This window comes from Cynara cardunculus (assembly GCF_001531365.2).
Source record: "Cynara cardunculus var. scolymus isolate 2C chromosome LG 13, CcrdV1, whole genome shotgun sequence".
Classification (NCBI taxonomy): Eukaryota; Viridiplantae; Streptophyta; class Magnoliopsida; order Asterales; family Asteraceae; genus Cynara; species Cynara cardunculus.
In genome coordinates, this window is record NC_037540.1 from 15086537 (window position 1) to 15104506 (window position 17970).

At 36.0% G+C, this 17970-nt stretch overlaps 1 protein-coding gene across 1 annotated transcript; it reads left to right on the plus strand.

The window, feature by feature from the left end:
* Positions 1-8407: 8407 nt before the first annotated feature.
* LOC112525903 (probable (S)-N-methylcoclaurine 3'-hydroxylase isozyme 2) lies at positions 8408-10183 on the plus strand. Its single transcript, XM_025136220.1, has 2 exons — positions 8408-9313; positions 9516-10183. The coding sequence occupies exons 1-2, from the start codon at positions 8408-8410 to the stop codon at positions 10125-10127; spliced, it is 1518 nt and encodes a 505-aa protein (XP_024991988.1). The 3' UTR covers positions 10128-10183.
* The last annotated feature ends 7787 nt before the right edge of the window (positions 10184-17970 follow it).

Consider the following 17970-nt stretch of genomic DNA (forward strand, 5'->3'; position numbering starts at 1 on the left):
TCCTTTGAAATACGACCGACCATTCAAGATAATATGCAAGTTCATCAAATATTTAGATATTACAATAAAAATGTTTAAACCAAATGATAATACATCAATCAACAACAATAATTTTAGACGTTTCCAACCTCGATGCTTTCGCTTTCTTGACGTTGAGGTTGGTCATGTCATGATTGTCATCTACAATTCAAAGCTAAAGTTAAGGTCGGGTCATTGGGTTGTCGAGTTGGTCGGGGCTTTTTTGGCCTGACCTGATTCCAACCCAATAAGGTCGGGTTGGCTAATTTTTTTATCGATTATGCATCGGGTTACCTCGGGTTGGGTTTTTTTTTTTTTTTTAATTCGGGTTGGGTTGGTCGGGTTTATCGGATTTTTCAGCACCCCTACATGTGTTATATGCTATTCCTTTATTTGCTACTTATTGTTTCTTCAAGTATTTTATTTAATATCAAAGTCCAATCCTATTGACAATTGCTTGATTGCCTCCATGTTTCAACAATTCAAGGTTTTAAACTTTAATCTTTAAGTTGGGTTGTTCGGATCGTTTTTTATTAAGACATGTATGGATAAAGCTGTCTGTATTGAAAAATGTTATCTGTATGATTCATATAAGTTTTTGTTAGGTTGTTATCCTGAATAATCTGTCTGGATGACATAAATGACTATTTTACTACTCAATATCCAATCCAACTTATTTGGGTTTTTTCAGCAGACCCAGTAAAGGAGACGATCTGAGTTTTTTTCAAACCTAATGGCAAAAATCAAAATAATCAAATATATGAACCCTATATAAAAGAACACCCAAATGAATGAGACAAATCAAATCAAAAGAATCCAATCTATGAACCTAAATAAAATAACCCCCAAATGAAGGAGACCATTTGATTTTGAATACGTAGGGAGCAAGGTCTTCCCTTAGCATGTTGAATGTGAGATTTTGAACAACGCTAGGGTCTTTTATCAACCTGTGTAAAACTATAGCCGAAATTATTTAGGTTCAAACCATTAATTGTTTGGTTTTAGGTTCAAATCATTAATGGGGTTAGGTTTAGTTTCAGATTGTTAATCATTTTAGGTTTAGCCCATTTTTGTTCTTGACGTATATTTATTGTTATCTCATTTATGCAATGTAATCAAAAGTTTTGGATGTAGCAGGGCCTCCAAAAAGATTGGAACGTCCCTGGTAGGGAGGAACACCCAAATCTTTGAACATCCAAAAGTGAATCTTCACCAAACTCATTTAAAATCATCGAGGAGGCACTAGAAAGCTTGAAAATCAAAAGAAGACCGATGATGGCAACGAGGAAGATGACATGACGAAAATCAAAAGATGACACCGACGATGGTAGTCACTGGAAGACCGAAGATAGCACATGAGGCGCTAGAAGGGAAATGTTGAATCTAATACATAAGTGAGAGCTAGGGAAAGTAAGGAGCAGATCGAGCTTCATTCCAATGAGTTTCTTCCAGTGAATCAAGCTTCATTCCGGAGATTGAGAATTGATTCCATTTCAGGAAAGGAAGAGGGTCAGTTAGAGGAGGGAATGAATTCAGGGAAGAAGAGACGTGTTTTTCCAAAGGATATTGAGGGAAAAGGACCAACTAAGTATATATGACTCCACTTTTGTAGCTAAGCAATTCAGCCATGGGCTGACCGAATAAGCCCATACGAACAACTAGATATGGTTATGCAAATAAGCCATATGGCTTATACAACCCGTTAGCCGCAACCGAAAACCCCTTAATGTGCTTGTTATTGCAATATGTTTTTGTTATAATTTGTATCAACTTCTATTTCTATTGCCTAGTGCTAGTTGTTTATGTTCTTCGTGTAACTGCTTTTGTTGGCTATTGCTATTTGTATTTTTACTTTTGTTGTTGGTATTGTACTTTTTTCTTGAGGATTCATCTATTGTTCTTATTAGCTATGCGTTTTCATGGTTTTATGATCAATACAGAACAACACCGGAAATGCATTCATGGAATTCTTTTATGCTTGCCATGTTTCATTAACTTCTAATCATAACATCTTACTTTTGTCGAGAAAGTAAAGAAGGAAAAAGAAATTCAAATAGTTCCATCAATTGTTTGACTTCTTCATCTTTTGCTTGTGATTAATACAGAACAACACCGAAAATGCATTCAGTGAATTCTTTTTTTCATTGTTTTTTCTTATTTGATCTCAACGAATCACAGTCTTACTCTTCCTCATTTGCCTTCTTGTACTCTAGAAAAGCCTGATATTTGTCTCTATCATTCATCTCTCAGAGACTCTCAAAATTAATTAATTCCCATGAGTTCCCTTTTGGTATTAGAATAACACAAACTAGTGTGTGCCACCATGCGTTGCATGGTGGCAACCAACCTATTAAAATGCAATGTATCATTGTTTTGGAGTGTTTTAGATTTAAATTATTTTGGTAGACATTTAGATAAAAGAAATAAAGTTTCAATGTTGAAGTTAATTAAGCTTGTGTATACATAGTATTAAGCATCATTGTAGAGTACGCAAAATTTAAATTTAAATTTCGCTTTAGAAAGTTTGTTTTACAACCTAGTTTATCAAATGACATTAAACCTTACAAGGTACTGAAAGAAATCATATGACACAAAACCAAATACGAAGCATGTATGTTTCAACTGATAACATACGCAATACATAATAATAAATTATCTAGAATTAAGAATATGACTGACTATACAACCGAAGTAAAAAATTTAAACCCTTGAAAAAACGGAGAACACATTATTGAAAATCCCATATATAAGGACTTTCTTTTTAACATGTGGCAAAAACGGAGAAGGCTAGATGCAAAAGGATACTTGGTTGAATGATTATGGAATGAAATTTTTTTGAATAAAGGAGACAGAAACTAGGAAAAAACTTTATTTCAAACAAAAATTGAATTACAAAACATGGCTTGAAAATAACACTGATAATGAACCAATATTATACCCTGCAACAATTTTGTATACCGAAGTACCCCAATAATATCACTCTGTATATAGAAACCAATAATAAAATACAACTTAGGTTGCTATTGCTTATCCTTTCATAACTCAAACTTTGATAACCCAATTTATTATATATGTAATATTTCATGTTAACTGTATCAGATATTGTCTGTTTTATCCACACATCTGGACTCAAATGTGTCTGATACCCTTTATAAGACAACTTTTGTTCTCCTTTCCAACCAATATAGGATCTTACAATATACAGTCCCATCATTAGCAAAACAGGTCTATAGAGATCATAATATACAGTCCCATCATTAGCAAAACGGATATAGAATCCTTCAGTGGTTTATGACGGATTACCGACTGGATCAAAATCATCATAATGATGAGGTTGTGGGCCCGACATCTAGATCGGAGTCAAGGACTCGAGGCCGCAGTACTTTACAAGAGGTGCCTATGCATCCGAGCAATGACCCAGATTCACGTGTGTGGCAGCAGGTAAGTAGCTAGATGTGGTATAAGGTTTTAAGCTAGTACATAATTAATTGATACTAATGTGTTTTGTGTTGCATATTTTTCAATTGTGAAGGTTTATAAAGTCGGGTGTTGTTCGGGAGGTCACCATGATCTTCAAGTCCATGTTCGACGGTCCGTGGGCTCACTTTAGGGATGTCTCGGAGATTATTTCATGCACATGTTCGAGCATTTTCAGGTTTGTATTTTAATCGATAGGAACCACTTGTTTCATTTTTTTTACTTAGTACGAATGTAATATCTAGGGTCAGTTTAGTTGGGAGCCTGAAATGGAGTAAGACATTTTTTATGCTTTACGTCATACCTTACATAATAGGTACACAGACCTAATGAGGGATGCCCAAAAATGGTTCGAGAAACGACCACTCGACATCGATCTTGTACAGTTCGACGATCGGGACTTCATGCCACTTAAACACAACCACCCAGATTGGATTCCAGAGGTGCATTAGCATGATATGATCGATAGGGTACATGAGATTTTTATCTTTGTATTTGGTTGTAATAGTTTTTATATTGATTCATATGTTATGTCTTAATAGGTGTGGAGTGCCAAGACATTTAGGCATCAATATGTGGCCAATAGGCCTGTCACTGAGTATGAAGGATGTCCTCTAGGCATACCAAGGATCTATTAGTATGGTTCAACATCGGACACGCTTGGTATTTTATCAAGTACTATACTAACTGTATATAATTTATGAATTTGTTGTCTACTAACAATTGAAATTGTCTATTATAGAAAGATGCATGGCAGCGTGAGCCCACTAGTAGTGAGGTTTTTGACAGGATACAATGCAACAATACAAAGCCTATTCCGGGTGGGACAGGTCTGCCCTCGGATCCTTCGAACTACATTTATGTAAAGGCAGCTGATGTGGCGGTAGGCCCAATTTTCGTATCAGATTTAGTTTTTTTTTAGTTTTATATTATATGTAACTATTATTTAGTTTGGGCTTCCATTATTGGACATATGATAGGTGTAAATGTTATAGTTGCATTACATTTGTTAAAACGGGTAAAGGATATGTTTGGATTACAACTGTTATGCTGCCGAACTGTCTACAAGTAAATTAACACAAATTTGTTTTGGTAAACCATAGGCGACGTTTTAGCATCTTAGAGAGGAAACATACGCCGACTCAGATCCGAGCACCATTCCTCCCGATGACCAACACTTGTGGGAGCACAGTGATGGAGGCCGGCACAAGGGGTGCATTTATGGATTCCGGATCCCCGAGTTGCTATGACCAATCATCCCGACATAATAGCAGCATGGCCTCGTATGGTGCTCGCGATGAGAAGGTATGTTTGATATATTTGTAATATATGTATATTGTTTTTAATCATTATCGTCTAACATTGTTTTATGTTTGTCAAATGTTGAATAATTTCAAATAGATACAATGAAAGAGAAAATGAAGACCTACAAGCAGCAAATGGAGGGAGAACGTAGAAAGATGGCAAAAATGGAGCGCGCACAAAAGACACAAGCAAATGAGATAACTCAACAAGCAGAAGAGTTATGTCGGCAGAAGGAGTTGACCAAGCAGTTTGAGGCACTCATGGCGTAGTACCAGGCTATAAACCCTCCCCCTCCTTCCAGTCTTAGGATATGTTAGAACTGTTTAAATGTGAATTTGAGATATTTTGTAATATAATTTAGGATTTTATTGCAAAAACAGTTGCATTTAGTTTTGCAATTTATTTTGAATATCTGGGCAGGTTATTGTACGGGAAATTTAGTTTTTTCTTTAAATTATTTTTGATTTCGTTGGAAGACCATTGGTAATCTATCGGTAAAACCGGCCGTCGGTAAAGGAATAATCAATAAGACATCAATAATGGCGGCCGTCGGTATTATAGACCGTCGGAAATGGTGGCCGTCGTATGTTTCATATAGTTGTAATATATGTATATTGTTCTTAATCATTTATCGCCTAACATTGTTTTATATTTGTCAGATGTTGAATAATTTCAGGTGGATATGCTGAAAGAGAAGCTGACGACCTATAAGCAGCAAATGGAGGAAGAATGTAGAAGGATAGTAGAAATTGAGCAATACATACGGCACAAGCATATGAGATAACTCAACAAGCAGAGGAGTTACGTCGGTAGAAGGAGTTGACCAAGCAGTTTGAGGCATTCATGGCGCAGTACCGGCCTATAAACCCTCCCTTCCATCCCAGTCTTAAAATATGTTATAGATGTTTATATGTGAATTTGGGATATTTTGTAATACGATTTAAGATTTTATTGCAAAAACATCTCGTTTTAGTTTTACAAATTACTTTGAAAATCTAGGCAGGTTATTGTACAGGAAATTTAGTTTTTTAAAAATTATTTTTGAAAAATAAAAATAAATTACTGACGGATTAGCCATGGAAAATCCGTTAAGGTAAATTTATTTATTATTATATTTTATTCTGTCGGAAGATCGTCGGTAAAACTAGCCGTTGGTAAGCCGTCGATAAAGGAATACATTAGTAAGCCATCGGTAATCCTTTGATAATCCATCGGTAATATAGACCGTCGGAAATTCGTTGGTGATATCTGTCGATGATACCTTTTCCCACGACAAGCTTTACCGACGGATCCATCCTTTAGCGATGGATTACCGACGGACTTTCCCGTCGTTGATGGTCCTTTGTTTTGTAGTGATATAGTGGATGGTCTAACTCCTATATCTACACTTTAGGATTTCAGAACACCATTGTTCTTTCATACATTATCGACTGTTAATTACCTAATAAGAAGTACATGAATCTTAAGTACTCTTCTAGCTATAATAAACAAGAAATTTTTTAATTTATTCATAAATTATTAACATTTTTTATAATTCAATATTTTAAAAATGATAACCATTTATATTTTCGGAGGGTCTATAAGATTTAAAAATGATAACCATTTATAATTCAATATTTTATGTAGATTTAGGGTCTTTAAGATATCAGAAGCAGATCTGAGCTTATTCCAATTTCTCATCCAAGATTTAATTGACAACATTAATATTCTTAACAAGTTTAATTATGGATCTATGTCTCTCTTAAACTGGCAAGCCCCCTGTACAAGTTGTATGGCTGTTGGGTGATGTGAATTATTGCTGACCAAAATGTTGTGCCCTCATTTTAGTTTCTATTTTAAAATAAAAAAACTCTAAATATACTCTTTCCGACGATAAATGGATTTTTAGCGACGACAAAAGTCGTTAAAAGCCTTGTTTCTTGCAGTAGGCTCTGTTTTTATGTTCGTCCATGACCTATAAAATGCCCTTGTAGATAGATGACACCATTGATTAGTATTTGTCTAATTCAATCTGGTTCGTCGAATATGGTCCAAATTGTTTAAAAGTCATACGAAGACAACTATGTATGAACATCTCGCAACAGTAAATGTCTTAATCTTGTATTAATATGGAAGACATTGACCATGAAAATGTGGTATTTTCTTTTCTTTGACAAAAATAAGTCACAATTTATATAACCCATCAAGAATATAACGTTTTTATTTATATATTTATTAATTAGGGTTCTAATATTTATATAAATGTGATCAGTTCTTTTAAGTGAACTAAAATATTCATCAGCCAAAAAAGAAAACTAAATAACTAATATAAATATGATATTTGGCCTTTGATTAACGAAGTTTACAAAGTACTAATTTATCGTATCATGCATTCGAAACATAGATTTATATAATTCAAACGTAATTGAGCTAAATGCCATTTATTTTATGAGGCTTTAGGTGACTCGATTATTGCCACTCGACAACCCTAATACGAGTTACCAATCAAAATGAAAAAACAACTGTAGTTGACCAAAAAAGTGGATATATGGCTACAACAGCCTCAATAGGGATTTGCCTATATAGATCTTACAAGCAATATGTTAAACCCTAATTTGCATTGAGAATCAGTATTCAATTCGTTTTCGAATTCATAAATGTTCTCGATTTCACCTACATATATGATATCAAAAGAGTAACTCCCACTACAACAAAATCAGTTTTATAGGACACTCTCAAATTATAAGTGTCCTAATAGACCTCTTTATAGGACTTAGTTTATGGGACCAAAAAAATAAATTATTCTATCTAAAGGTGTTGTAATAAAAGTTTATATGACGTTTTTTGACGTCGTAATAAGTTTTTTAGGACCCTTTTAATATAAAACGTCTTATTATCAACTTTATAGGACATTATTTGAAAAATTGTCCTATAAAAATAAGTGTCCTATAAAAAATTGAGTTTATAGGACACTTTCTCAAAAGTGTCCTATAAAGTTGCTAATGCGACACTTTGTATTAAAAATGTCATAAAAAACTTGTTAAGACGCCCAAAAGTGTCATATAAACTTATTACAACACTTTTAGATAGGACGCTTTATATTTTGTTCCTATAAATTAAGTCCTATAAAACGGTCTATTAGGACGCTTAGAGATTGGGGTGTCCTATATAAACCCAATTTTGTTGTAACGAATGTCCTGAAAAGAAAAACCCACATGACATGTCACATAAGTCTTTGATCCGAAGATATCAATCGAGTTTTAAAATTATTATATTATTAGCTTTGATCTTTTTAAAGAAATGGATGTTTGACTGAATTGACCATATTATTTATAAAACCATTCAACTGAAAGAACAAAAATATACTGATGACTGAAACAATATACGATCTTAAGCTAGGATTGATTTTCAATTTCGTAAATTATTTTATTAAGAAAAATAATCTCAAATTACTTTTACAACGCTTTGAAAGCAATTATTGTGGTGCATATTCAATATTCAAAGTTCAAAATTCAAACATGCAACTAGTCTTAAGCATGCAACATGCAACTCTCATTTAAGCACCATATATATATATATATATATACACACACACCCTTCCCATTAAACAAACAACACATAAAGAATAATGGATGTTATAGTTTGTTTAAGAGAAATTATGTTTTCCTCTCCATTTATTCTATTTGCACTCTTGTTCCTTTTATTCATCATGAAACATATCAAACTTATATCTTTTAGGAAGCTAAAAAACCTCCCACCAGGTCCACCAAAATGGCCRATCATCGGAAACTTACATCAACTAGGGGAAAAACCTCATGTCACCGTCACCAAATTCGCCAAAGAATACGGCCCTCTCATATCTCTTCATTTAGGTAAGCAACTTCTCGTGGTTGCCACTTCTCCGGAGGCAGCCATGGGAATTCTCAAGACTCAGGATCGTGTCCTTTCTTCTCGTATAGCTCCTAGTGCATTTAACCATGCTTCATTACTGCCCTACTCACTCATTTGGTCAGAATGCAACGAAAGGTGGAAAACACTAAGAACCATTTGTCGGGCGGAAATGTTCTCCAATAAAGCCATAGAGTCCCACTCTAGACTACGTGAGGAAAAGGTAGGCGACATGTTGGATTTTTTGCGTAGCAAGCAAGGGCAAATGGTTAATATTGGAGAAGTTGTTTATACTACTGTTTTCAATAGTATTAGTGGGATTCTTTTTTCCAAAGATTTGCTTGACTTGAAAGATGAAAATGAGGCTTGTGGTGGGTTGAAAAAGTCACTTGAGAAGGTATTGGAGCATTTAGGCAAAACGGATTTAAGTGATTTTTACCCTATATTTCGATCTCTAGATCTTCAAGGAATAAGCAAGGGATTCACTAAACATAGCAAAGAGTTGTTTAGCATTTGGGAGGTTATGATAAAGGAAAGAAGATCTCAAATCGCTTCTTCAACATGGTCATCAGAGGATGCAAGATCGTTTTTGGATCGATTGATTGAAAATGAATTCTCAGACAGCCAAATCAATCAATTGCTTAACGTAAGTGATGTTTCTCATTTCTGCTTCATTAAGTCAATCTAGTCAAACATAAATCAATTATAAGTAAATATTTTAACTAAAACTAGTCTTTTATGTAACTTTACTTCATATGTTCATTAAATATAAATAATGTTGAATCAAATATTCTAATCTTTTCTTGCAATTGATGTGGTTTTAACTATGTGTTCTTTTCTGTATCTAGGAATTGTTTATTGCAGGAACAGATACTACAACGACTACATTGGAATGGGCTATGGCTGAGTTGCTCAGAAATAAAGAGGCCAGGTCCAAATTAGAACAAGAGTTAAGGAAAGAAATCAATTATGACAAAATCACTGAATCTCAAATTTCTAAGTTATCTTATTTACAAGCTTGTATCAAAGAAACCCTAAGATTACATGCACCAGGACCTTTTCTAATTCCTCATCGGGCATTCCAAACTTGCGAGGTTATGGGTTACACGATTCCTGAGAACACGGAATTGTTCATCAACATTTGGGGAATAAGCCGAGACCCTAAAATTTGGGATGATCCTCTATCATTCAAACCTGAAAGATTTCTTGGTGCAAACCTTGACTTTATAAGCCAAGATTTCAAATTCATACCATTTGGTGCAGGAAGGAGGATGTGTCCTGGCTTGCCATCAGCCATCAAGAGTATTGAACTTATATTAGCAACCTTGATTCATGGGTTCAACTGGGTTCTTCCAAATGGTGAGGATCTTACGAAACTTGATATGAATGACAAATTCGGTTTGGTTTTGCACAAAGAAAAGCCTTTGAAACTCATTGTTGAATCTAAAATTCATGTGTAATTTTCTGGTGTATTATGTATTTAAGTTAACAAGTGAATTGATAGATTTTCCAGTTTGATCATGATGAATATATATATATATATATATATGCATGCATTCATTTATGTATATATAAGGGTTGTTGAAAGGATAACTCATTATTTTGTGAGGTCAGTAAGAACTCATTATTTTGTGAGGTCAGTAAGAACTCATTATTATGTGAGATCAAGATCAAACATCAACCACAAATTAAAGGTTAAATTAGTAAATTAATAATTTTGGAAATTTTACTTAAAATTTTAAATAAAGGGCTTTTTATGTATTTTAGAAATTTACCTCTCCTCTCTCCTTTCCCCTGCCCCTCTCCCTTCCGACATGAACATTCTATTGTGATATCCATTATATAAATTGTTAGGAATTTATCAACCATATAATGTATTCACATGTGTATACATTGAACAAAACAGAAAACTGCAATATTCGAGTAATATCTTCACACGGAAAACAAAATAAGTAGTAATCATAAACCTTACTTGCTGTCGTAGATTCATGATTCCACTGATTGTTCCAGAAATCCGATTGAGGCCCGCGTTAAACGCAGTGTCCTAAGACAAAAATTGCACCGGTGAATCGGTGTTGTCTTGAGGATACAACAATCTATTCAAGAATGAACTTGAATCTATCGAATTAAAAGTATGTCCGGTGATGGATTTGTGTGGAAGAAGAATGAGAGAGAAACAGGAAGTTCGTTTTTCGTATCTGTTCGTCGAATGAGAGAACACTGAAAACGTAGGCAGTGAAGGGTTTTTATACCCTTCTCGTTAACCACCAATAACCAACATTAACCGCCGTAACCGCCCGTAACCGCACGTAACCACGTAAACGCCGGTAACCGCCCGTAACCACCGGTAACCGCCCGTAACCACCGGTAACCGTCCGTAACCTCCAATAACCGTCGTGCGAACTAGTGTTATCGAGCATACTCCATCTATCAAACACGAGACCTCAAGAGCCCACCAAGAACACCATACACCAAGCCCAAGCAATTAAATGATTCATTTAATGCTCAAGGATCGGGGTTCCTATGTGGTTCCTATGTGGGACAACTTCTCCTACACCATACTAAGTTCCACATATACCCCACATTTTCTATTCAAACCCCAATAATACCCCACATTTGAATAGAAAATAAGCAATATTTATTGGGACTTAGTGTTCCATCACCAAGCTAGTTATAACATGCATTGGAAAAGGTGTCTTTTGGACTTGAACCGTTCCTAGTGAATGTCTATCGGATCTACTTTATGGATAGTAAACAAGGTCTTGAACTAGCCACTTTTTGTAGTAAATCGAGACAATAGGCATCACACATGTTATATCTATACATAATTTAATTCTTACCCTTGTGTTCATTTCAGTCGTGAACATATCCTATCTTCATGAGAGTTTTAGAAAACGTAGCCATATCCGTCTTCAAGGATGCGACCCCACATCAGTCTTACATAGGTAATGCCGATCTAGAATATTCCGTAGTATTCTACTAAAATAGCTATCAGCGTTATTAAGAATATAATATTCAACCCTATATCATCAACGGAAAATACAAAGAAAACATCATAGGAATAGGCATACCTTTGTTTGATTATCACTTGAGTTGTCCCCGACTTGTTTTCCTATTGAACCTAAACCATGGGAAGAAGAATAAGCAGCTATTTTATCCACTATAGTTCGACTCGAAAGGTCTTTCATATATATATATATATATATATAGAGGATGTCTCATTGTGTTGGCTTTAAGCCCATTCCCCTCGATGTGTAGGATACTTGCTCTCTACTTAGGCCTTTTGTCAAAGGATCAGCAATATTCTCCTTTGACTTTACGTAGTCGATGTAAATGATTCCATTTTTCTGCAAGTCCTTTATCGTGTTGTGGCGCCTTCGTATGTGCCAAGACTTTCCATTGTATATCTGATTCTTCGCTCTAGTGAGAGCGGTCATACTATCACAATGGATACTAATTGCAGTCACCGGTTTAGGCCACAACGGAATACCTTTAAGGAAGCTTTTAAGCCATTCGGCTTCTTCAGCGGCTTTGTCTAAAGCGACAAATTCGGCTTCCATAGTTGATCTGGTATTCACGGTTTGTTTAGACGATTTCCATGATACCGCTGCATCACCAAGTGTGAACATATATCCACTTGTGGATTTACTTTCGGAATGGTTGGAAATCCATTTAGCATCACAATACCCTTCTATAATGGGAGGATATTTCGTATAGTGTAACCCATAAATCATTGTGTATTTCAAGTATCGAAGCACCCTTACTAGTGCATACCAATGGTCTTTTTCTGGGTTATGTGTATACCGACTAAGTCTACTCACACTATATGCTATATCCGGTCGTGTGTAGTTCATGATATACATCAAGCTTCCAAGAACTTGAGTATATTCCAACTGAGCCACATTGTCTCCAATATTCTTCTTTAATTGGCTTGAAAGATCAAATGGAGTGACAACCAGTTTGTCATCATAATGACCAAACTTTCGAAGCACCTTCTCAATATAGCGAGATTGGCTAAGAATGTAACCACGCGGATTTCTTTGAATCTTTACACCGAGAATTATATCTGCTATTCCTATATCCTTCATGTCAAATGCGGAATGCAACATCTTCTTGGTTTGGTTTATTATATCCAAGTTTGATCCCATGATAAGCATATCATCCACATATAAGCATATGATGACATAGGCACTTTTGTATTGTTTCACATATACACATTTATCGCATTCATTTATGTGAAGTCCATTTGACAATATGGTGTTATCAAATTTCTCATGCCACTGCTTTGGCGCTTGTTTAAGTCTATATAGAGACTTAATTAACTTACAGACTTTGTTCTCTTAGCCTTTTACAACAAAACCTTCCGGTTGTTGCATATATATCTCTTCTTCGAGTTCACCATTCAAGAAAGCTGTTTTCATATCCATTTGGTGTATTTCCAAGTTATGAATAGCCGTTATTGCTACCAATGTCCTTAGAGACATTATTCTTGTAACGGGTGAGTATGTATCAAAGAAGTCTTGACCTTCCTTTTGTTGATAACCTTTGGCGACTAGTCGAGCTTTGTATTTCTCTATAGTGTCATCGGGTCTCAACTTTCTTTTGAAGATCCATTTATGGCCAATGACCTTATGACCTGGAGGTAAATCGACCAATTTCCATGTGTTATTTTGCACAATGGAATCGATTTCACCTTGGATGGCCTCTTCCCAGTAAGGTGCCTCAGAAGATTCCATGGCAGCCTTATAAGAGAGAGGTTCTCCTTCAATATTAAAGGCCATAAAATCCAGTCCAAAGTGTTTGACGAATCTTCCCCTTTTGCTCCTTCTTGGTTCTAAATCTTCTTGAACCTTAGAGGTTCCAACGGCCGTTGAGTGATCTCTCTTGTTTGTATCAACGTGAGAGGGAGTATCATCAACCGGTCGTTTACCAAGATTAGAGACAGTGCCCTCATTTTTCTTATACGGGAAGATCATTTCAAAGAACTCTGCTTCAGCAGATTCAATGACAGTGTTGTTGCTTATGTCAACTACACTAGATTTGAAGACTAAAAACCTATATGCAACACTATTAAATGATGGCCCAATATATACACAATCAATCGTTTTAGGTCCAAGTTTAGTCCTTTTTGGCAAAGGAACTTGAACCTTGCAAGGCAACCCCACACTTTCATCCTTTTGTAGGATGGTTTTCTTCCCTTCCAAAGCTCATATGGAGTTTTAACACTTTTCTTGTGGGGGATCCTATTAAGGATCATGTTTGCAGTTAGACACGCCTCGCCCCATAAATGATGAGGAGCTCTAGACGTAATCAACATTGAGTTCATCATGTTTTTCAATGTTTTATTCTTCCGCTCAGCCACTCCATTTTGTTGGGGAGTGTATGGAGTGGTAATTTGATGTATAATGCCATGAATTCCACAAAATTCAGTGAAGTCGTTGGATTCGTATTCTCCTCCACGATCCGACCTTAGGATTTTGATTTTATTTTCAAGTTGGTTTTCAACTTCAACCTTATATGTCTTAAACATGCTTAAGGCTTMATCTTTTGTATGTATAAGATAAACATGGCAAAACTTACTGCAATCATCAATGAAGGAAATGTAATAATTCTTTCCTCCTCTTATGGGAGTTGCCTTATAGTCACATAAATCACTATGAATCAACCCAAGAATCTCATTTGTCTTCTCTACCGATCTATGTAGGTGATTTGTGTATTTAGCTTCTACACAAACCTCACACTTAGATATTTTATCATTAGTACATTTAGGAATCATGTCAAGTTTGATCATTCTTTGTAATGATCTAAAGTTGACATGTTCTAATCTCGCATGCCAAAGGAAAGAAGGATCAACAATATACACCGAAGCAGTGCTAATGCCTGCCTTATTTTCATTAATTACATTGGATGCATCAATGATATTTGCAGAGTTTGAAGAGTCCCTCATTGAGGTAACCCTTCCCAAAGTATGCACCACCTTTAGTGATGACAAACTTGTCCGATTCAAATACAAGTTTGAACCCTTTCTTGCTAAGAATAGGGCCATAAATCAAATTCTTAGATAATGATGGTACATGTAAAACTTCACTTAAAACAAGATCCTTTTCGGAAGTCAACCTCAGTGTGATCTTCCCCTTTCCTTCAATCATTGCGGTAGATGCATTCCCCATGAACATCGGTTCCTCGTCCTTCACCTTTTGGTATGTCTCGAACAAGCTTTTCGAATTGTAAATGTGACGGGTTGCCCCGGTGTCGACCTACCAATCTTTCATGTTGGTCACCATGTGTGCTTCAATGACTCCAATGAATTAGTTTGGAGAGTGAGTGAGATTAGCTTGAGAATTTGCCCCACCGGCACCTCCACCTCCGTTTTCACCAGAACCTCCATGATCACGTCTATGTCGACAATCCTTGGCTCTATGACCCAGTTTCCCACAAACCCAACAGTGCATGACTGTTTTGAAAGTCTTCCTTTTAGGAGCTATCAGACCTTTCCCAGAATTGAAAGGCATCTCGGTCATTGGTTGTTTCCCTTTGAATTTCGGAAACTTTTGCCTTGAAGTGTTTCCTTCAACCATGTTGGCGTTTGGTTCGAAGGTGAGGGAATCAGTCCTTTCGGTTAATCGATTATCTTCATCCACTCGCAACTTGAGAACAAGTTGCTCGAAGGTAATATCCTCCGATAAGTGCTTCAAGTAAATCTTGAAGTTTTTCCAAGTGTGGGGAAGCTTGTCGATTATTGACCCAAACAGGAAGTTACTATTTATGCCCATTCCTTCTATTTCAAGTTCGTGGGATAGTACTTGCAATTCTTCAACTTGCTTCATCACCGGTTTTCCGTCAACCATCCGATAGTTCAGAAATTTGCCTACTACGAATCGTTTGGAACACGCAGCCTCAGTTTTATATTTAGAGTCCAAGGACTCCCAAATTTCGCGTGTTGTCCCAAACGTCGAGTAGATGTCATACAAGAAATCGTCAAGAGCATTCAGAATATAATTTCGGCAATTATATTCATTGGTTCTCCATGCATCGATTTCCCTTTGATGGGCAGCCACTTGCCTTTGGCTGGGTGGCGCACCATCTTGACCAATAGGTGGTGATGGTTCGTCATCGGTGAGGACGTTGGAAACACGAAGAGTTGTTAAGTAAAACAACATCTTTTGTTGCCAACGACGGAAATCCGAGCCCTTAAATTTTTCGGGTTTCTCCACATGATTTTTCATTATGTTCTATTGATCCATCCCTCCTAACACAAAATTTTTGTCTTAGATTGTTAGGAATTTATCAACCATATAATGTATTAACATGTGTATATATTGAACAAAATAGAAAACTACAATATTCGAGTAATATCTTCACACGGAAAACAAAATAAGTAGTAATCGTAGACCTTACTTACTGTCGTAGATTCGTGATTCCAATGATTGTTCCAGAAATCCGATTGAGGCCCGCGTTAAACGCAGTGTCCTAAGACAAAAATTGCACCGGTGAATCGGTGTTGTCTTGAGAATACAACAATCTATTCAAGTATGAACTTGAATCTATCGAATTAAAAGTATGTTCAGTGATGGATTCGTGTGGAAGAAGAACGAGAGAGAAACAGGAAGTTCGTTTTTTGTGTCTGTTGGTCGAATGAGAGAACACTGAAAACGTAGGCAATGAAGGGTTTTTATACCCTTCTTGTTAACCGCCAATAACCAACAGTAACCGCCGTAACCGCCGGTAAACGCCGGTAACCGCCCGTAACCTCCAATAACCGTCATGCGAACCAGTGTTATCGAACATAGCCATCTCCTTCTATCAACCACGAGACCTCAAGAGCCCACCAAGAGCACCACACACCAAGCCCAAGCAATTAAATGATTCATTTAATGCTCAAGGATTGGGGTTCCTATATGGTTCCTATGTGGGACAACTTCTCCTACACCATACTAAGTTCCAACATTAATGTTCTGATATCCTAAGATACACAATGTGATACCTTAAGATACACAATGTGGTACACTATAAACAACGAACACACACTTTGTGATACAAACGAAACAATAAAAAAAACACTTTTTGTATTTGCATCGATGAGATAACACACTGTGAATAAGATATGAGTTTCAAGTATCAAATTTGAACATCCCATCGAGATATAAAGAAAATAAAGCAAAAACAACCACCAAAACACCAATATCCGATTCCCCTACATACAACCATCAAGATCTTGTATCATCTTGTTCTTTCGGTACACACGCAACCACCGAGATCAAGAAGCATCTTGGCATGTCTGTCGTAACAAAAAAAAAAATCCGATCTTTGTTCTTTCTTTGAAATATTCTGGCTTAGAATTTTTGAATCCTACTCCAGACAGAGAACAGAACTCTGGTGGTCCATGCAGTAACCATTGTCAAAGTGTTGGTGATACTATCTTGTGTGTTTGCCATGGTGATTCTAGTTTGTCTAGCTGTTTTTATTCATTATATGCACATATTGGATCATCCTCTTCCCGAAGAAGTTACCTCAAAAGAAGTTTACCACCACCAAATTAACCTTTATCCATAATCATTCTAGTGGCAATGAAATGGTTATTCAATACTTCCATAGCAAACAGGAAAATCGGAAACAGAAAATGGATTCCTTCAAAATCTGGATTTTGGTTTATACTTTATCGTCGAGGTCTCCAGCAAGATATGGGTTTCGGTGCCTTGTCGAGATCTCCAGCAAGATCTTTGCTCTCGTGCATCGTAGAGATATAGGTAGCATTAGAGTCGTGTCTCCATTAAGGCAAAAGTTTTACATATCTCTTTAGATGGAATCCTAAAATCTTCATTTCTGGAACTTTAGGTGTTTACTCAACGAGTTTATATGTTTTTGGCTTTTAGTTGTGTTAAATCTTGTCTAATGGTAATCTTGTTAATATTGTTCATCCATAATTGTTCACCATAAAACTTCACTATCAAGGGATTTTACAAAACCGCTAAGGACAAGTAATCTATGTTGACAAGTTGTATGCCAACGATCTTTCCAAGCAACTACTTCACTAGATAATGGAAGAGCTAGGATACAACGAACGAAAATATTGTAAGATGTATTTCAAAAATCCAAATTCAGACATATTAAATGGGATACAAACATTGACTGTTGATGAAGATGTAATGAATATACGTCGATATGTTGATGGTTGTTGGTGATTTTAGTGTCTACAACCATTTGGAGTGTGTTTATATTCTGTATGTATATATGTATATGTATGTATGTTTTGCCGCCAATCGACTCTTATGTATCTATGTATATATATATATATATATATAT